Here is a 21,271-nt window from a genome sequence, read left to right as displayed (position 1 = left end):
TATAAAGGCATCATCGCTGTTGAGCTGTAAGCTCTCAGGACTGTGTCCTCCACCTGCTTGGGCCCCTTTCCCTAACACCGTGCCTACCGTGCTCCATACACATTGATCAAATGAACATATGACTTTAAAGACTGTTAGGAGGACAGCCATCAATTACCCTTCACTTCCGCACACTGCAGGCAAGAGGGTCTGGTGAGTCATAAAGAGCTACCCGCCGCAAAGATCAGCAGAGACCGTGGACCGTGGGCTCACTCGCTCAAGAGGTGCTAGAGCAAAACCCCAAATCCCTGCCCTGGCCGTCTGAGCTGCCTTCCTGGAGACGGGCTGCGGCCCAGCGGGGGAGCCCGCCCTCTGGCCCAGGAGGCAGCTGCTGAATCTTACTGGATGTCTCGAGGGACCTTTCCGGAGGCTCCAGCGAGGTAGATTTCTTCCTGCCCAGGTTCATTAGGTTGCTTAGTTTGAGGCCAGCAGAACATTTCTTCTTGACTGTCAAGGTGAGAGAAAAAACCTTCAGCCTTGCACACAGCCTACCGATGTGCCCTCGTGAAGACACACACACACACACACACGTCTGTGCCCCAGACTCGATCCACAGGCCAGTCAGGTGTCTCTAGAGGCACACCAACCTCTCTTACAGAACATGTCAGCACTGGAGAATCTTTACAGACTGAATTGGCTCAGAGAGATCTGAACTAGGGTTAGCAAACAAGAGATGAAAGAATATTCCACCTCCGGCAATTCATGAAACGTAACTTCAGTTTGGTCCTCTCTCCCTTTTTCCGGGATCTATCAGCTGTATATTTCTAAGCAGTTTAGAAACTGGAGGCATGCTGGAATGAGCTGTTAAAACTCGGTAGGGTTGAGCCAGACAGCCGAGCCTCACAGCCCGGGATACCACCCCTCCCAACCCTAGGCCGAGAGCCAGAGCATTTGTACCATCTTTGGTCTCTGGGACCTCAGGGTGGCCATCTATGGAGCTTCCACACTCCGAGGCTGACAGGTACTTCTCAGTTATATCTGGCTGTGGAAGAGAGAGAGACAAGTGGGTGATCTTATCTGGGAATGGTCACCTGGGAGACCACAATTTAAGGGAAAATAATAGATGAGTCTCGGGTGTACACTAGGGGTCACCTTGGAGTCCAAGTCAGCGGTGGGACGTGGCCAGGCTTCCCTGGGGCTCCCTAAAGGACCTGCCTTTGCCTTCCCTTCTGAGGTTCCCCACCCCATCCAACAGCATCATTCCCTTCAGGCCACCACATATCCTTGGTCATGAGTTCTCAAGATGACTGCTCTGCCCTTGGTGTGACAGCGGCTCCGCAGCCAGTGGGCAGGGCAGGCAGCCAGCCCCAGGGCGCACGAGAGTCAGCATTGCAACTGAAGCTGTCAGGCTGGGACCCACCCATCCCAGGACGTCTTTTGAGAACTGACTGTACTACCAACACGGCAGGCTTTGGAGGAGGGCTGGCTTGTCCTCACAGGGTCAGACCACGATTCGAATCCCGCCTGGAGCATTCTCTAGTGCGGCAGGGCCTCTGGACCCCACCCTGCATGTGTACAAAATAGCGATAACACCCCCGTCTGCATTCTCAGGGCTGTTGGGGGACTAGAGACAGTCCCTAGAGTAGACACTCAGAAGAGTCCAATCAGGCTTCTTCTAGAACCACTGACTCCAGACCTCTGGAAAACAAGCCCAGCGACTCCCAGCCAACAAGGCCTTCGCTGAGGACCAAGGACTGCTGTACCTGGCCAGGGAATCTGTGTGCTGGGTCTTTAGGGAGAGGTCTTGTTTCTCACCCCAATGTGAAGGAATCTCCAAGTTTACTCTGACTTCCGTTTTCTTGTCAGTGACCAAGGAATGAATAAGAACAAAAACATCAGCCCTTCTTCCATCACTCTAGAAGGCTGTGGGTGGTTCCTCCGTGGGGGTGGCCGGTGCCTTCCCAAAGAGCAGAGGGCCTCCTCCCTGCTCAAGGCCTCTGCCTACCCTCTGCCTTCCTCCCTGCCGGGGGTGGGGACCCCAAGATGAGCCACAGGGTCCCTCCGTGCACAGCAGGCTTCCGGGCACCCATCTGGGGACATGGAATGTGACCTCGCAGTGACAGCCCTCCCCCTCGGCCAGCACCCAGCCCAACTTTCTCAAATTTGACCCTAAAGCGGGGGTCCCACAGCTCCATGCAAATCAGCAGTAGGGCCCTTTGGTTGGGGTCCACACCCAGACGGTTGCCCCTGAAGATCTACTGGGGACTAGGTGGGAAGGAAGAGCCTCGAAAAATAAATGTCCCTGCCCAAGAACGGAGGCAAAGTGACTTTTTTCCCAATAAACCTTCCCCCAAGCAAGAAAGTATTGTAGGCTTCTATCATTCTCATCAGTTTCCCTGCCAAGCTGAAGCCACTGCCCTTAGCCAAGCACGTCCATTTCTTATCTACTGGGCTGAAGTGCAAGAGCAAAGCTCCCCATCTTAACACCTTGAATTTATGGAGACAAAGACGGAATTGAACTCTCTCTCAGGCAGGGTAGAGGCTTACTTTCGGACAGCTGTGGCGCTGGGCATCTGGGGTGTACTGGCTTGCCTCACAGGCTCCTTCAGAAGGCAGGCCACTCACCTCCTGGATGACCTGAAGGAAGAGCAAGACCCTTCAGGCCTGCACCCACGGCCAGACCAAAGCTGGAGCCCACCTAGCCACGTGTGGCCTCGGGACCCAGCCGGGGAGGGGGCGTGTTCCTGAGGCCCTGTCTCCTGCAGGCCCCCCGGGTGTTTGGTGGCGTGCCGGGGAAGCGGGGCGGGGAGGCCGGGGGCAGGCTTGGCAGCAAAGCCCGAAGACGGCGAGGGCAACCGGCCCTCAGCTCCTTGAGCCCCCCCTCTCACCCCATCCTGGGCAGGGGCGGCTGTTCACTGCGGGGGTAAAAACCCCCCTTTGCCAGATGGCTCTCTGGCTCCTGGGGGCCGTGGGGCTCTCTGCGGAGGGTCTGCAGGCTGCCTGGGGCTCCAGCCTGGACGCTGCCTTGGTCCAGGCCGGGCTCTCAGATGTGCCTGTCACAGTCCACCCCAGCTCCCCCGGGAAGGAGCCTTTGAACTGGCTGGCGATGCCTCCCTGGAGGCCAGGAGGCAAGTGGACTTCAACTAGAGCCCAAGTCCAGGTGGCTGAGAAGGTCGCAGACCTAGCCCTGCGATCCAGCTCCCTGAGACGGATCGCCACCACCGACGGCGCGGCAAGCCCTGCGAACCTGAGGGATCATAGATGCCTTAGCCCCGACCACGGCCACCCCTTTGAAAAGGCTGGGGAGCCAGAACTGCAGGAGCCCCTGGGAGCCCCAGAGCGGAGCAGGCCCACTTCCCCCCGCAGCCTGGCGCCTCCCTCACCCTGAGCCACTGCTCAGCCTGGTCCCTGCTCTGCAGGCCCAGCACGATCACGTCGGCGTTCATCGGCGTGATCTTCAGCTTGTGCTCCTTCTTCCGCACCAGCTTCTCCTTGTGCACCACGCTGCTGCCCAGCAGGTTCACGTCCAGCTGAGGACTGTGGTCCTTGGACGACTTGTAACACTGGAAGAGGGGAGAGGCGAGACGCCGCTTGGCCAGGCTCTGCAGAGGAGGGGGCCGCTGGGCAGGGCAGGACCCGCTGAGGGGTGGGCTCTGCACGACAGACCCAAAGGCCGGACGGCCCTGGGGAAGGGCGGAACTGTCACCTCCAACGGTGGCAACGCGTGTTCTCGGCGTCAGAGTGACCAGGCCGCTGTCTCTGTCTCCCTCAGGCCTCCTCCTCCCGCTTGCCAGAGATGCCCCAGCCCTGCTCGTCCGAGCTGCTCTAATCCCAGAGCAGACCACGCGGGCTCCTAAAACGTGTCCTCTGCGGGCAACTCCCACCTCTCCAGGGTGGAAGGCACTTCTCCCAGTTCTCTGCCTCTCTGCTTCTGTTTCTTGCTCGGCTTCCCCAGTAAGGGGTCCAAAGGGGATGAAGGCCAAGTTTATCATCCGATTCGTTAGGAGATGATGTGTTAGCAGAGGAAGGAAGCGACTCTCTTCCCTACCAGAGAAAATGCATTACCCCTCTGTTTCTCACTTGTAAAATGGAGGTTCTCTACGGGGCTGCTTAACAGGATCACCTGAAAAACACCCGCACACAGCAGGGCGGGTTGTAACCAGTGAAGAAGGGGTGTTTCTAATGACTCCACGGAACTTCACATTGGGACATAAAACCAAATTTTAATTTAAAGTAACAAGAAACGGGGCTGTGGTCAGAGTACTATCTTCTGATTCCCTTATGGGTCTCCTCTTATAATCAGTCATTCAGAATATTCCAACTTTTGAGAAGATACCAGTGGTTCTCCGGCTGCACGTGAAAGCAGGAGCCACAACGGGGGCTGGGGGCTGGGCGGGTAGCCCTGACTCTGGGCAGCAGGCCCCACCCCAAAAGGACCGTAAGGAAGAAGGGGCCCGCAGACCAGGGGACAGAAAGATCCCGGAAAAAATATCTGTGGGATGCGATCAGGCGGTCATCACAGACCCCTTTGAAAGCCTGCTGAAAGTACTAGCCCTTCCTACTTAAGAGAAAGCACGTTCACCCACGCACACAAAGCTCTGCATGTGATTTCGGGCTGGGGAGAAGTAGAAACCCCCTGAGGTAAAACGGGTTCTAAGCACCTGGCATCAGGGACCCCCCGCACCTCCACTCCGGGGAGAGGAGGACACTCACCAGGAGCCTGGTGTCCTTGATCACGCAGAGCTGCTTGGCCCACTGGCCCAGCCACTTCTTGCGCCACAGGAAAGCACAGATGCGGGCGTCGCGCATCAGCTCGATGCTGGCCTCGGGCGAGGGCCACTGGTAGGGGGCCGACTTGCCCTTGCTGCTTTCGTCCTCGTCGTAGGACTCGTACGAGCTGCTCACTGCCTCTCCGTCCTCTGCAAGGAAGAGCCCTCCGTCACAGCTCCAGCGGGCAGGGGATGCTCCGAAACAGCGTCTGCTCCTTCGGGAGGGAGGGGAGCAGGCAGGGGCGGCCAGTGGTCCCCAGGCCACCCCGCCCCCTCCTGCCCTTGGACCGGCCCACAGTCCCCAACCACACACCCAGGCAGACTTTGCGGCCCCCAAACCCCTAAGCAAAGCGCCTCGGATGCTGCCTCCGGCCGCAGACACAGGTGACATGAAACGAGGGGTCTCCCTCTTCCTCCTCAAATCCTGTCGCCTCAGACCCCATGGAAACCTCGGACCAGACACGGCCCTCAGACGCCTGCTCTTGAGAGGTCCAGCTCCCCTGCTGGGGGCCTCCATTTCCTCCGCTGAAGGATGAAGCAGTGGGGGTGAGATCACTTCTAAGGGCCCAGGAGGAGAGGGTCGCCATCTGAGCCCAGAGCTGGGCGAGCCTCCAGCAGCGGCCCACCGGGCCTGCCCTGTCCTTGGTTCTGTCCTGGGAGCAGCAGGAAGCTGTGGCTCCTTGGAAGTAAAAGGTGAAACAAAGCACAGCAGGAGCGGGCTCTCCGGGGAAGGTGGCCACCTCGCACTCCTAAAGGCTCCCCTCATGATTGCAGCCCTTCTGGAAAATCGGCTCATCTCCCACAGGCTCTGTTCTCTTTCCCTCCCCACAGAACACCTCCCGTCACGGGCTTATTCTGTTTAAAAGAATCCCAAAACGCACCAAATTGCACCCGATCCTGTGCCCGCTCTACATGCCTCGGTTTCTGCCTCCACCACCCTGCAAGAATTTCTCCTCCCCAGGCCTCACTGCCCTATTCAAGGCCAACAAAAACTAGGTGCAGAAAAAAACCAGTCAGTCAAACCCCGAAATGCAGGACACGGAGAAAGGAGAACCTCAGGATCCAGGTCCAACCCCTGGCTCAGCACAGGAACCCTGTCTGTCTTAACCCTGCCCCAGCCTCTGCTTGAATGCCCCCATGGATGGGGAGCTCATCCCCCGCCCCGATTGCTGGACAATTCCTTCCATTACTGGGCAGCTCTAACAGAAAGTCACATCTACTTCCCTGTGACTTCTACAGACATGTTCTGTCCCCTTGAGTCAGAGTGAATGAAACCTCTCTTCTCCACATTACCCATCAGAAAAGAGACAGCCCATGCGTCTCCCATCTTCTCTTTACCAGAAGCCTCTTAAACTACCTGCATAGCTAGGTTCCTGCAATACTAAGAAAACAGAACCACATTTGAATTAGAATGAGGCCACGGCCACGTTACTCTGGCTACAATGCCAATGAAAATGTGTTTTATTTTGCTTTAATATTTCTAAAAATAATACTTTGACTATTTTAATATCAGTCTTCTTGAAAAGCAGTGTGATACTACTCCCCTTCCTGGCTTCATAAAAAAGTTGCATAGTTCACAATTTTATACCTATTAAATAAACAAAGACTGAAAATAGTGGTGCTACCCAGTAGGGGACCCTGAACTCTCTCGTATGGCTGGTGGCAATCTAAATTAACACCAGCCTCTCAGGAAACAACCTGTCAGCCTGTTGTTTCGAGAGCCATGAAAACATTCATACCCTTTGACCCAATAATCCCAGTCCTGGGAGTTTATCCTAAGAAACTAGTTTTTAAAAAAGGAAGGAAGGGGGGAAGGTTACATGCATTAAGATATTCATTCAAATGCTACTGAATAGGCAGCAGAAGGAGACTCAGGAAAGTCTGATTTCATCCAGCGTACCATGCAACCGTAATCAGTGAAAACTCTGAAGACTAGTCTGCAACTTGAGAAACTCCTTAAGATAAGATGGTAAGTGAGAAAGCACAATGAAAATTCTCTATGCAAAGAGAACAGTACTGAAAGGCTCAGAGAGAACTCAAAATAGTTGGTCTGATCTGGTGGTAGGATCAGGGTGATTCTGTAAAAAAATGTCCCCCTTGTCAGCACTGCATTAGCTGCACAATAAATGAAATAAGAATGATGTAGTCATTGGGATAGCTCTTTCAGTGATAAAGATTGATAAGCGAGGCTACAGCGTTTAGTGTGAAGAAGCTGGCCCAATCCCCCCCTCCCCCGCTCCTCCCCACCCACGGCTGTTTTGTGCTTCTGGGGTTGTCCCACACGTTCCACGGAGAATTCTAACATCTGCCCCTCTGCCTCCAAGGGCGATGGGGATGCTACCTGGAATAGCTTGGAGGAAATCGAGGGCAAATGTATTGACCATTTTATTTATCTCTAAGAGTGATCATGGCCCAACCATAAACGTAGGGTATTCTTTTGTGTGTGTGTGTGTGTGGTACGCGGGCCTCTCACTGTTGTGGCCTCTCCCGTTGCGGAGCACAGGCTCCGGACGCGCAGGCTCAGCGGCCATGGCTCACGGGCCCAGCCGCTCCGTGTGCACGTGGGATCCTCCCGGACCGGGGCACGAACCCGTGTCCCCTGCATCGGCAGGCGGATTCTCAACCACTGCGCCACCAGGGAAGCCCAAATGTAGGGTATTCTTAAACAGGTACTTGGCTTCTAGAGGTCGCAGGATGAACAGGAGTGAAGGGCGGGATGCTCAGCTAATTCCATACCCCTTTTTGCTGTCCCCACGTGGAGATTGCACCCACCGTGTCCTGTGGCATGTCCTCGGGAACAGAGGGCAGGACAGCCGTGCTGCGCTCTGCGTCCTCTAGCCATCCGTTCGGATGCTACAGGCAGGGGTCTGCAGAGGGACAGCACACGGCGTGAGCATGCAGGACCCGTGCAAGAGGATGGGAAGGGGGCGGCAGCCACCCTCGGGGCGTGCACCCCGCCAGGCAGCAGACACGGGATCACTGGCATTCCCGCTCTGGGACAAGCAGTACCCAAGGTCATCGTGGCGTAAACGACTCCATCAGGCACCTGCACCCATCTGGGGACTCCACTGGGGGGGAAATCTGCCAGAATGATCTGTGTGGTATCCAGAAGGACAGACAAAGGCAAGAGGAAGAGAGATAAGATGAAGAGAGCGGCAGAGCCAAATGCACAGACACAAAGAGGTGTGGCGACGCGGCTGCCCTCCCACCAGAAGTTAATGCGTTCCCATCGGAGATGTGGGCTTGTCAGGTGCACCCCGGCCCGGCCAAGGACATCATTTCCCAGCCCCTTCCCATCCAGAGATGGGACTTCCTGCCACCAGTGGAATGTGGGTAGAAGCACTGGGTGTCACTCTGGCTGGTGCCTTCAAGGAGCACAGAGAGGTTCTCCACCCTTTCTCTGTGGTGGATTCTGTGGCCTCAGAAGGTGACCGAGCCCACGCTGGACGGAGCCTGCTGACCGGTAACGACGCCCAGCTGAACTATTCCGTGAGTGAGAATCAGATTTGCATTGCGTTACTCTAAGCTGCAAGAGGGGTCGTTTGTTACAGCAGCTGCCATTACTGATGTCTTCTGTCTCTAGCAGGAGACACCAGCAATGCAGGCGCTCTACCTAATAGCTCCTGCACAGGCCGGCAGGGCACTTACTAAACTTGTTCAGAGAGAAGACCTGACCCAGGGAAGCAGGGAGCAGACTGCTGATAAAGCAAGAGGCCAAGCAACTGGTCTTTTTCAGGAAGTCAGCAAAATCGCTGTTGGCCAAAGAAGTAGAGCAAGGGGCGGGAGTCCAATGGTCATTTCTGCTGTTGTGACCTGTGCGTCCCACTGGTCAAACAGATGTGGGGGACAGCAGGCAGGAACCAAGGGCCGGCCGGCTTATGATGCAGGGGAGGCCCCCTCTTCGTGGTAAGTATGACCAGCTCCCCACAAGTCATCCTCCGTCCTCAGGCTGGCAGGAGACAAAAGGCAACTGGGCTTCTGCCCACCCTCTTTGCTGACCTTGTGATGACCCCCCCGGTTCTAGATAAAACCAGTAGGAACTCCCAGTCGAGAGACCAACACCAGGATCCTTCTGACTGCTTGTTTGTGTCGAGATGAAGTGTCTGCCCCACCAACAGGCCCCCGGGAGCGTCTGGGAGGCAGGCCCCGGCTGGCATGGGCCACACCCCAGAGAGATGGGCTTCAGACACACGGAGGTGCTCCCAGGGGTGAGTCACTGCTCCCACCTTCCAGACGCACCCAGACAGCCCCGCGGTGCTCTCAGCTCCAGTCTGAAATCACAGTCCGGCCGGTGACTTGGCAACACCTCACAAGCTAAGTGACGTCTGTCCACAAAGCCAGCCTCTTAGAATAAAATTCCTTTGGGCCAAAGAAGCTCTCACCTCCCACACAGTTCCCGGGACCGCAGACAGTAGGTAAAGTGTGAAGAAAGAGGACAAGAATCCCATGTGGCTCCAATTGACTGGTCCCATCTCATCCCAGGGCCAGTTCTTTGCGACACCGACAAGGTCCCCCTTCGGCCAAGTTCATTCCCACCACCAGGGATCCTTACCGCTGACATTTGCAAGTTGCCTTTATGCTTTCAAAGACCTTTCACTTACAAAGGAAGGAAAGAGAAGGAGGTACGAAAGGGAGAGTGGGGGGACCAGAGTCCAGCTAGCTGGGAGAATGGGGTCACAACCATCTCTTTCTTCCAGAACCTTCAAGGCCTTTCTGTGTTATAGAATCCCCACAACGAGAGCATTTCTGATACAACCTCATCAGGCTGAGTACCACTGGCGGAGGACAGATGACTCCAGTGTCAGCCCTGCCCCCGTAGCAAAGGCCATCTACCTAAGTTAGGTCAGCCACAAACAACCCTCCCCTCCAAAGGCTGGAGAAAAGTCTATTCAGAGAAAAGCCAAAGTCTTACCAAGGCCTACGGCTGCTTTCTGTGTCCCCATCTCCCATCTCTCTCCCCCAGCCCCACCTGCTCCTGCCACAATGGCCTCCAAACATGCCAAGGGCTCTCCTGCCTCAGGGCCTTTGCACGTACTGTGCCGTCTGTTTAGAAAGTTCTTCCTGCAGGTATCAGCCCCACCCAGTTCGAACTTCATTTGGGAATCTGCTCAAGGTCATGCTGTCAGAGAGGCCCTCCCTAATCTAAAATAAAATCCCTCTCCTGCCCCAGCCCAGCCCCTGCAGCTTTCCATCCTGACAAGTTATCACCACCTGACACATCCTATGTTTATTTGCTGTCTGTCTTCCCTCGCAGAATCTAGGTGCCGTGACCACTGAACCCCACTGAATCCTGCGTGCTGCTGAGCTCCTGACTCCTAGAAACATGCTGGGTACATGGTGGGAGCCCAGTGACTATCAGTCCAGTGAAAGAACCTGGAAACTGGGCTCTGGCTCAGCCTGACCACATGTCCATTGCTTACGGGGCCTTGTGCCTCTCGGCCAACACACCTCTTTGTCACATTCCTGTGCTGGATCCAGCAACATCCAGCCAGGGCCACAGAAAGCATCAGACACTGTAAACCAGCTCCTTGTGGGCCACCCCGAGCCCCTCCTTGCAGGTGGGTTGGGTCTGCTGTAGGTCCCAGCTCCCCAGCAGACCAGAGGCCAAATGCTCTGTGGCCAGTTCTCAATTCGGTCCACGCTCTCTAGTAAGAGCCGCCCAGGCTGCCCTGTGTTTCTAGCCAGGGTAAGCGTGCCGGTCACCACCAGAGGAGCTGGCACTGGCATCCATGCAGGAAGTGATTGGACCCCCTCCGAGCCGCGTCCCCAGGATGTACCATTGAGGGATGTGTCATACGGTTCAGCCTCTTCATAGTAACCCTCTGGAGACTCGATCTTTGGGATGGAGAGCTGTTTCCGCTCTGGAATCTGTGGTATGAACAAATCAAACAAACATTTTCAGATACGATACACTGGGAACAACTTGGAATTAACCCTTTGGGTGGAAGGAGAGGGAACCAGAAGAAAAAAATGCCCAGCTTGGACGTCAAGCAAGTCAAGAGGGAGAACAGGGATTATCGTGACTCCCATCAGCCACCCCATCCACAGTGTTGGGTTTGCATCCAGCTGGAGCGCTGTGGGCGCATTGCTTAACCTCATCAAGCCTCGGCGCGCCCCCCACCCCCTGCAAAATGAGGCTCCCATGCTCATTGTACACAATATCATTGTTATGTCAATATTGTTGACATAACACACTTGGAAGGCCAGATGGTGTCAGGCTGTCGTGGTAGCTCTGATAGCTTCTACATAGAATACACTTTCTACAAAGACAAGGGCTGATCAGGGGTACACAGAGGAAAAGGACCAGGCTTCTAACTCCCAAACTTCTCCCATAACAAGTTCAATCATTTGCTCAGCAGATACTGGACGGCTCCCACGGACTAGCTGAGGGACACACCCAGATGGTCAGAAGTCAGTCCTGAGAAAGTCTTAACTAGGTAGCGAATGCTCACAGCTCCTTATCAAGTGCTTTAATAGACCAGGTCAAAGCTCCATGGGAGCCTGGAGGGTGTGATGAACATTTAGGACCAAGGAAGGATGCTCCGAGGACAGGACCACCCAGCATTTCTTACATGGCATGAGGGTGAATGAGCATCATTTGAGTAGAATAAAAAACATATGTAACTGGGCTTCCCTGGTGGCGCAGTGGTTGAGAGTCCGCCTGCCAATGCAGGGGACACGGGTTCGTGCCCCGGTCCGGGAGGATCCCACGTGCCGCGGAGCGGCTGAGCCCGTGAGCCATGGCCGCTGAGCCTGCACGTCCGGAGCCTGTGCTCCGCAACGGGAGAGGCCACAGCAGTGAGAGGCCCGCGCATACCGCAAAACAAAACAAAACAAAACCAAAAACACATGCAACTATGGAGAAGAACAGACCACAAAAATCGTTTTCTCCTCCATTATTCCATCTGTAAGATGGGCACTAGACTATGAAGGTAACCTCATAAGCAATAGCAGGGGAGAAAAAGAGGTAGATGGTGGCATGAATATTACTATACATAGGTCACGAACGTGTAAGTGTCCATCCACACAAGTCTCTGATGTCTTTCTTTTTTTTTTTTTTTTTTTTCTTTTTTTGCGGCACTCGGGCCTCTCACTGTTGTGGCCTCTCCCGTTGTGGAGCACAGGCTCTGGATGCGCAGGCTCAGCAGCCATGGCTCACAGGCCCAGCCGCTCCACGGCACGTGGGATCTTCCCAGACCGGGGCACGAACCCATGTCCCCTGCATCGGCAGGCGGACTCTCAACCACTGCGCCACCAGGGAAGCCCTCTGATGTCTTTCTGAATCACCAAGTCCCTGAACAGGGCCAAGGGAATATTCATGATGAGAACAGAAATGGCAAAAGCTGCAGTGCATTCCCGGCCCTGGTTTTGAGAAGTCCTTGCGCTGGGCGTTCCACACGAGGGGCAGGCCTGGACCTTCAGGGGGTGCCAAGTGAAGACAGAGGAAGGCTCTTAAGGTAAAGGGCAGGAGAGACAGTGCCCTGACCTCAGACGGACCCCTGGGCTGCTGGGGATTCCTTGCCCCACCAGGAAGAGGGGCAGGAGGTGGGGAAATCTAGAAACCTTTGCCTTGGAAAATGAGCTTCTTCGGGGGACCTATGACAGAGAGCTTCCCTAGTCCCGGCCCAGGCGACGGTGGGAGAACAGGAAGCATGGCCTCACGTCCCCGTGGGGCAGTACTCGGCAGGGACCACAAAGGCGTCGGTTCCCAGCTTCCCCCGGGGGTAGACTGATGCTGCTGCACAGAACCAGGCTCCCCAGAGCCACGTCTTCTGTGGCTTGGCGACTCGATCTATTTCTGTGTGAACGTAACTCGGTTTGAGTCCAGCCTTTAGGAGTCCATAGCTTTCACCATGGGTATGTGACAGCCTCTCTGGGTCTCACTTTCCCTCCTCATAAAACAGGCATAGTAGTGGAGTTGTCTTGAGGATTCAAGGAGACAAAACGTGGTGGTGCTTCCACAGGGCCTGGCGCACGTCAAGTACGAGGAGGCTGCTGTCATCGTTGTCCGGGGGCCTCCACGACCCAGGCGCCCTGCAGGAGCCAGGTTACTGGATTGCCGTCCGACAAGCTAAGACGGGTCCACGTGAAGAGGATCAGCAGAGGCCAGGCCACCACCTGGCTCCCATACCCCATGCTTCTAACCCCATCTGGCCCAACACCAAGAGAGCTGACCCACCTCCCAGAGGCAGGCTCTGAGCAGCCGTCAGCCCCAGCAGGTGTGACACACAGCATGCAGGAAGGAACAGAATAATCTGCTCATTTCCTAAGCAGCCCAGCTGCACTCCGGGCCAGCTGCAGAAGGGCGACGGCTGTGAGCAGTACCTCCGGCCGGGCCCCTCGCCGGGGCGAGGGCCTCGCACACGGTGGACACATCTGGTAGCTGCTAGTAGATGAGCCTTCGCCTTTGCTGCCCCTGGCCTGGAGAGACGTCTCTGCTCCTCTCGGCCGTTCCTGGCCCCTCGGTCAGCCAGAGGAAGGGCTGCCTCTGAGAGCCATCTTCCTGGGGTCTGGGGGGAAAATGTCTCCTTACCTGGGCCCCGACAAGGTCTCTGCTTTGGGGTCCTGGGGCTCAGGCTTCCTGAGTGGGCTGGGCCTCCAGCTCCAGCCTCCAAGAAGCCCCACTTCCATCACGGGGTGTGGGAACCCTTGTCTTGGTGAGGGCATGGGGATCCCATCCGGAGAGAAGCTCTGAGCACCCAACACCTGGCTCTGGTCTGGATTCCCATGGTTAGGACAGAAGGGGATTGAACCCTCCTTCGGGAACTCCTGCCGGGTCATTATCCCCACAGGGGGCCTGCCCTCCCAGCTAGGAGTGGAGCACCAGGGGGTGTTGCTTGAGAGTCTCCCAAGCTTCTCACTGTGAAATCATCTGTAAATGGATCTATACAGAGAGGCAGATAGGGCAGTGGCAGGAATCTGACCTCCGGGGCTGGGTTCGAATCCTGACACTGGCACATCGAGCTGTGTGACTCTGAACAACTGACTTGACCTCTCTGGGCCTCAGTTCCTTTGCTATAAAATGGGGACAGTAGAAATACCTGTCACATGGGGTCACTGTAAGGATTAAACTGTGCTCAGCACTATTAAATAATAAATATTAGTGTTCACTAACCTTCAAAATAAGATATAAAAATATCAAAGGGAGAAAAGGTGCATGTGTGCATGTTTGGTGGGGGAAGAACAGGGGTACTCTGGGAGGATACAGAGGAGGTATCTGGGCATGACCTGGCTTATACCGAGCTCTACCGCCTTAAAGAAGAGGACAGCCCCTGTCCTCAAGGCGGCCAGGGCAAAAGATAAGGGCCTGGGTCACATTAAAGGACAAAACGATCCCAACAATTCAGAAGAGAGTCACATAATTACACAGGCGCAATGGCCTATTATCGGAGGTCAGAGGAGCAAGAGATCCTCAGCTCCCGGAATTAAGAATAAAGGAAAGTTACTCTATCATCATCATGATGAAGATGGTGCACATTCAACGAAGATGCAGAAGAGATGTGACTTCGGAACCTAAAATAATGTCCTGAGGTTTCACAGGAAGGGACAGGGAAGAAAGCCACCCTGCTCAGTGTGACTTGCCAGAGATTGGCAAACTGTACCTGTAAAGAGCCAAACAGTCAATACTTAGGCATGTGTAGACCATTCAGGGGCTCTGATCTCAGCTCTTCTACCCTCTGCTATTGTAGTGCAAAAGCACCCATCAATAATACACAGATGAATAAGCTTGGCTGAATTCCAGCAAAATGTTACTTACAAAAGGTGGTGCAGGATTTGGTCAGGGGGCTGTACTTGGCCAGTGCTGATTTAGAAGAGCCACAGAGCTGAAGACGCGGGGTGGCCCAGGTGACCTGAGGCGTCCCTGCAGTTCTGAGCAACCTGCCCCAGAATATACCGCGGAAGCTTCCGGGGTGGGGGCTGGCGGATCCAGCCCGAGCTCCCCAGACCAACCATGGCGACGGCCTTCCCTGCCCCCGCAGAGCAGCCTGCAGAAGTCCAGCACCGATGCGTGGTCAGGCTTCAGAGGGGGGAGGTGGGCGGAGGTGGCTGCCCGGGCCAGGAGCACAACGGTGCCAGCAAACGTCTGTCTCCTAAAGCGACCGCCGCACCCGGCTGTGCAGACCGTGGCCTGGAAGTGCCACGGCTGCCGGAGTCACTGGCCACACCCACGAGGTTGCTCCAGACCCCCGGCTGCCCCCTCCAGTGTTGGACGGGCTGAGCCTGGGACAGAGGCCACGCTCCCGGCCCAGCCCCGGGCACTGAGGACCCCGGGCAGACACCCAGCTTGTGCTACAGCCACCAGAGGGCCCGGGGCCGGGCATGCAAGAGGACAAGCCACCGTGGTGCCCTGAAGCTTCTGGGTCGGGGTGGGAAGGGACACGGCTTTCTCTGGCCGAGGAAGAGAGGTCACAGGGCCAGCCAGGCTCAGGCTGCCACGCTCCCTCCCTCCCTCCCTCGCTACTTGCTGTTCTGGTTCTTCTCCCCCCTGTGAGAGCCAGGAGACACAGCTGTTCCCCGGCTCCGCCCTGACACCACCCCTCTTCGGGCCCTGGACTGAGTCTTCAGCCAGACTTGACCAGAGAGGAGGCTGGAGGGGAGCAGGCGTGTGTGGGCAGGGCGGACCCCAGCTTCTGCACCGCCCCCTTCCTCACTCCACATCCAGGAGGCCCCGGGGTGGAGGTGGGCGACTGGGACAGAACTAGGAGGGACCCAGGAGAGGTCCTTCTCAGCAGAGAAATTCCGCAAGGAGGGAGACTGCCAAGGCCGCTCGCTCTGGCCGAAGTCGCCCCGGCCGAAGTCGCCCCACGGCCTGGAGTGTGTCCACGGGAACCGTCACCACGCATCTGAAAGGCCACACGTCTCGGGTGGCGGTATCTTTCCAGCGCAGCAATAGGTTCCTCTCGAGCCTCTCCTGGCCCTGATGGCCCACAGACGCAGCTGATCCTGGGAGTCCGCTCCAGGGGACGGCCACAGCCCTGGCCGTGCTCGGAGGCCCTGCGTCTCACACCCCCGAGCCCCTGGGGCCTCTGTGCCGGGGCCACAGGAGGCTGGCAAGGGAAGTCCCGGGGCTGCCGGACTCTGTGACCACGACCCGGCCCCAGACCCTGGGCTCCCAGTCCACCACCACGTCCGTCCAACACGGGCTTCCAGAGCGAGTCACCGCTAAGAGGCTCCACCAGCTGAACGCCCCTCCCGTCTGGTGTGGACCCCTAAGCAGCTAGCCGCCCCACGTGGGGTGGGCAGTGGCACCCCACGGCCCAGAGGCCACAGGCACCCCGGTCAGAATCAGACATGAACTCAGGCTGGGAAAGCTGCAGCCCTGGCTCAGAGCAGCCTCCTCTCCTTCCCCCCATCCGGCGAGGGGTGCTTGGGGCGTAACCCGAAAACCATAGCACCTCCCGTCTGCTTAAAACCAGCAGCAACTGGATGGGAGCTGAGAGGCCATGCCCGCTCCCCAGGTCCCGGCGCCGAAAGTGAGGGGAGCCTGCAGCTGAAAGGGACACAACTTCTACCTTTACTTGGCTAGGAAGATGAGCTGGAGTCCGGGAGGCCGCAGAGTGGCCCAGAAACCAAGAAACTGCATACAAATCCTGGGCCTGCTACCTCCCAGTGGTGGGATCTTGGCCAGTTGTTTTAACTCTCTGAGCCTCCGTCTTTCGGCAGGTGGTGGGAGGACCACGCCGCCCGGAGTGGGCAGCGGCTCAGAGCACGGCATCAGCATAGCGGGGTACCCGGGCACTGATGCTCAGTCCATCAAGCCTCAGTCAGCCTGAGATGAGGGGTCCCTGCCAAGCTGTCACCCAGCTCCAGGGGCTCCTGCAGTGGGACGCTGCCCAGACATTCCAGGCCTGCCTCACCAGCTGTGAGCGCGGCAGGAAGAACCGTACTGCCCCCCAGGAAGGCATGAATGAAGGGGCCAGTGTGGGGACGGGACCCCCTCAGTGGTGACCTGAGCCTACAGATCCGGGGGTGGATGGCTTGGTGGGAGCTCAGTGGCCGTGCAGCCCCCACGGTCCCAGAAATCCTTCCCAGCTCCTGCCTCACACCTTGCCCAGGAAGCCTCCCCAGCCAGATGCTAGAGTGGAAAGAACTTGGGTTCAAGTTCTGCCACTTCAAGGTTGCGTGACCCTGGGGCATTATAAACCCACTGCTTCTGGGTTCTTCACCCATAAAATGTAAATCCTGCCACTCACCTCACTGAATACTCATGTAGTCTGCCACGCCCCCTGAATAAGAGGGGCTTAGGTGAGAGATGATTATGTTCCTTTCATGTAAACACCAGGAAACAGAGGGCCAGAGACCTCAAATACCTTGCTCCAGGTCAAGGAGCTAGTACCTGGCAGAGCTGGAATCTGAACCCAAGTCTGTGGGAGTCCATAAATCCATCCATCCATCCATCCGTCCATCCGCAAACATGCGTGTGGTCTACTGAGTGCAGACACAGGACATGAAGCAGTAAACGAGACACAGTCCCTGATCCAGGGGGCTTACGTCTACCCTGGGAGGCAAATAATAAACACGGAGGGGTAACTGGGCGCTGTGGCAGGCGGTGATGGGGGCAGGCACCGAGGTCAGGGAAAGTCTGTCTAAGAATGTCTGAGACAGGAGGAGGGGGCAGCCTTTGAGGGGCCGGGGCCCGGGGACTGCAGAGTCCCTGAGGCTGAGGCAGGACTGACCACAGGGAACAACCCAGGAACGGAAAGGACGCTGGTGAAGAGCAGATGCGATGAGGCTGGAGATGCAGCTGGGGCCAGACCGCGTGGGCCCTGGGGCCCCGTGAAGGAATGTGGATGTTCTGCCCCAAGTGCAGTGAGAGCTCTTGGTGGGTTTCAAGCAGGAAGTGGTGTGACGTGGTTTACATTTCTGAGAGGTCACTGTGGCCTGAGCTGGTGCCCATGTCTGTACAAGGCCCCGCTCGTGGGGTGCCGGCGAAGAGCCCGGCATAGCCTCGGACACACAGGGACCCTCATCTCGCACTGCCGTTCCTCTTTGCGCCGAGCAAATGCTGTCACCTGCTAGCACGCTTGTCTCCGTCCCTCCCGGTGCCCCGGACCCCACAGACAACAGACGCTCTGAAAACGCCAGACGCTTGGTGGACTGACACCTGTGAGAAGCGCTGGAGCTTCATGGGACCCAGGTCAGGGGAATGAGGGGTCCTGGACCCACACTTACCATCTTGGGTGGCGGGAGGTCTGGAAGACTCTTCTGAGGGGCCGAGGAGGGCTGGCTGGGCTCACCGTTGGTCAGTGGGCTCTGCTCCTTGGGCGCTGTGCGAAACAAGCGGGAGAGGGCTTCAGTGAGGGGCGCCCAGCCTTGCAGTGGAGTCTCAGTAGCCAGGAATGTCTGGTCACATGAGCCCCGAGTTCTATTTGGGCAGGTGTTAATTACCCAGGCAGGGGGCCCCTGGAGCCAGTGTTGTTTTTCCTCCAAGAATAGGGTAGATCGGCCATGGACAGTTTCCTCAGGAGGAACTAGTTTGAGGTTTCTGGTAGGTTCCGCACCCTCTCCTCCACCTGCCCCATGTCCAAAATGCCCTGGCCACAGAGCTTTTGCAAGTGGAGGAGCTGCCCGTGGTCACTATATTGAGCTGCTCTCAGCACCGACCCTGTGATTACCTCTGTCCACCCCACATTTTCCCCGGAAGGCAAACAACCTAGAGCCCAGGGGCTGCTTTGGTGCAGGGGACTTCGGTTGAGCCCACGCTTGGTGGTGGGGCAGGAGGTAAAAGCCACACTGGGGAACTTGGCCACCAACCTTCTGTGCGCTTTTAAGGAAAAGGCACCAAAGGCTCTTCTGAGGCTGACCATTTCAGGAGGTGGCCAAGCCAGCTGGGGACAGACAGGTTCAGGCAGATCTGACCTTGGGGCTTTGCTGGCTGCTGTCTTGAAGCCAAGTCTTTAACAGGACTGAATGTTTTGGGATGCTGTGTTCCCACCTCTTGCTAAGCCTCTGCCTTTGAGTCACAGGCTTGAGAGGTTGGGAGACGGGGCTTCTAATGCCTTCTCCTCTGCAGCTAGGCAGCTCTGCAAACCTCTGGGCCTCTCTGGGGTCCTGCTGGACCCACTCCTGAGGGTTTTCAGACAAAAGCAGAGAGCAGAACAGAGCTGAAGATTAAGATGCCATGGAAGACACCACCTGTCCTTCCAGTGGAAGGTAAGATGTTCTGCCAGGCGATCACCTTTGAACAAAACCTTCGATCGAATATTAAGGCAGCTGCTGACATCACCGACTCCTTGCCTTCATCCCCCGCGCCCCCCGCAACACACACACACTCATAAAATCCAGACTTCTGTCAAAAGTCATAAAGCCGGGGCTGTGGGATCAGCACCTGTACAGCTGCTTTCTTAGAGCATCTGAATTATAACTTCCTATTCCTGGGACGATGCTGGGAAACGCTGAGAGATTTTAGGGACTGAATCCTTATCCACGAAGGGGACACGAGACCTTTAAGAGGCAAGGAGGTGGCCTGATGAGACATCCCAAAATACATCAACCCCAAATAGCATCAACCAAAATGCGACCTCCAAAAATAACCCCACCAGGCCTGTCTGTGGTGCTGGCTGGGAGGAAGGAGGGGAGGGACAGGACCAAGGCTTATACTGGCCCCCTTCCTGGGAGCTGGCCACTCCATCAGCGGTAGCCCTGTACCTTTGTCTTGGGACTCAGCATCCTGTTGCTTGTGGACCGTCACTTTGTTCATATAAATGTACTCCTCGTCAGAACCTGCAGGAGGAGGAGGGAAGACACAGGCTTCATGTGATTTCATGAAGGGAAAGGGCCTCTAGAGAGAAAGGATGTCCCCTCCACCCCTCAGAGACATTGTCATCAGCCTGGATTCCAGTAAAAGCATACAACATTTTGAGTTGATTGAAAGAGTCCATTATAGAAAGAGCTGACAGATTTCCCAAAAAAAGAAATACCAAATTGCTGACTGTTAGTTTTCTAGCCTGGGGGGAGGGGAGGGGAGGGGAGGGAAGAGGAAGGGGGAGGGTACAGAAGGATAGCTTTGGGAATAAAAGTCTTAAGTGCAAAAGCACCCATACCTTAAAGATCTGCCTCATATTCCACCAAGCAGAGATTTCTCTGGGTTTCCTAGCATTTTGTTTAAATTGTAAGACATTTCCTATCAGTCATTCTCACCCTAGTCTGAATTGCACGCATGGGCTCATCAGAGTGAGGTCTATATAAGATAGGTCATATTCAGGATCTGGAAGTTTAGCTCCCAGACCTCTGGGGGGGGTGCCACTGCGGGGGCCTGAGCTCTGGGTTTGGAGTGGGGAGTGTGCTGGGATTTGGACCTACAGCACCAGCAGCTACCTGCTCTACCTGCAGTGGCACAGTCCTTCCCCTCCTTTAAAAACATTTCTGGGGCTTCCCTGGTGGCGCACTGGTTGAGAGTCCACCTGCCGACGCAGGGGACATGGGTTCATGCCCCGGTCCGGGAAGATCCCACATGCCGCAGAGCGGCTGGGCCCGTGAGCCATGGCTGCTGAGCCTCCGCGTCCGGAGCCTGTGCTCCGCCACGGGAGAGGCCACAACAGTGAGAGGCCCGAATACCGAAAAAAAAAAATAATAATAATTTCTGTACAGGCTGTCACCTTCCTCGTGCACGTCTAGGCAGAGAAAGGCTTGGACCCTTTCTTCAGAAGCCTGCAGAGGAGACTGATCTGAGTGTTTCTCCTCTTAGAAATCTTCCTGCATTTCTTTGTGCCTCTTAATTTGCATTTCCTAGAAACTTGCGGCTGATAAATTCCAGTGGCTAGAGATGGTGCTACGGAGCCAAGGAGCCCAATTCAAACCCCTGGCGAAGGAGGCAGTTCAGTGCCAGCCAGTTCCACACCACAGACCGCCTAGACTCCAGCCAGCAGGCCTGCGTCAACAGAGCCCTGAGAACCCAGAGGAACAGGAGGAGGATACGGCTGGATGGATCTTCCTCCATCAGCCCGTGGGATTGCCACCCTGGTGCCCAGCCCTGCCAGGACCAGTCAGCAATGCCACCCCTATACCAAGGGCCGCAGCAGCTAATCGGAGGGAACTACAAGGTCTAAACATAGTTATCCACAACTTGCATACTTCCAATGAGGGGCTGGGTCTGTACCTTCTCCAGAGCATGGCACAGGAGAAAAGCACGCTGCAGGGGGAAGCAGGAGACAGGGTAGGGGATGAGGTAGGGGTCCTCGGCCAAGCTCTGCCATTAACAGTAATTCTGAGCAAAACAGCTAACCTGTGTGCCCTGGTTTTCTTGCCTGCATAGTATGGAAAATAATTGTGATGAAATATTGTCTAGTTCTACCTAACTGAAATTTTCAAATGTACAAAACTCAAATGTTAGGGAATTTGAAAAAGTAAGGTAACCTTGTAACTAACAAAGATTAAAAATGACAGCCTAAAACATGGGAAATAACTCAAAGGCTCAATAATAGGAAAATGGTGAAAGAAACCATGGCACATCAACATAGGTAAGAGCAGGTCACCTTTAAAAGTAAATGGATTACCAGCACAACCATTTTGGAAGTGATTTT

At 55.9% G+C, this 21,271-nt stretch overlaps 1 protein-coding gene and 2 long non-coding RNA genes across 12 annotated transcripts in view; 2 read left to right on the top strand and 1 right to left on the bottom strand.

The window, feature by feature from the left end:
- The window catches only part of AFAP1L2 (actin filament associated protein 1 like 2), a 100,072-nt gene that overhangs the window by 13,156 nt on the left and 65,645 nt on the right, over positions 1-21,271 (bottom strand). For 9 of the 10 annotated variants that reach the window (XM_059054364.2, XM_067024587.1, XM_059054363.2 and 6 more), the window contains 8 exons: positions 19,398-19,472; positions 17,922-18,016; positions 10,526-10,616; positions 4,693-4,898; positions 3,363-3,542; positions 2,527-2,616; positions 937-1,021; positions 382-486 (listed from right to left, as the gene is read on the bottom strand). In XM_059054364.2, coding sequence (XP_058910347.1) covers positions 382-486; positions 937-1,021; positions 2,527-2,616; positions 3,363-3,542; positions 4,693-4,898; positions 10,526-10,616; positions 17,922-18,016; positions 19,398-19,472 — 927 coding nt within the window. Of the gene's footprint in view, positions 1-381; positions 487-936; positions 1,022-2,526; positions 2,617-3,362; positions 4,024-4,692; positions 4,899-10,525; positions 10,617-17,921; positions 18,017-19,397; positions 19,473-21,271 lie in introns of all 10 variants that reach the window. The other variant, XM_067024588.1, reaches the window with a different exon arrangement.
- LOC136793501 (uncharacterized) lies at positions 7,711-10,954 on the top strand. Its single transcript, XR_010838823.1, has 2 exons — positions 7,711-9,370; positions 9,473-10,954. It is a non-coding gene; the product is annotated as an uncharacterized lncRNA (long non-coding RNA).
- LOC136793502 (uncharacterized) lies at positions 11,942-13,846 on the top strand. Its single transcript, XR_010838824.1, has 2 exons — positions 11,942-12,205; positions 12,713-13,846. It is a non-coding gene; the product is annotated as an uncharacterized lncRNA (long non-coding RNA).

Source organism: Kogia breviceps, chromosome 2, assembly GCF_026419965.1.
Source record: "Kogia breviceps isolate mKogBre1 chromosome 2, mKogBre1 haplotype 1, whole genome shotgun sequence".
Classification (NCBI taxonomy): Eukaryota; Metazoa; Chordata; class Mammalia; order Artiodactyla; family Physeteridae; genus Kogia; species Kogia breviceps.
This window is presented reverse-complemented; position numbering and strand designations above follow the sequence as displayed.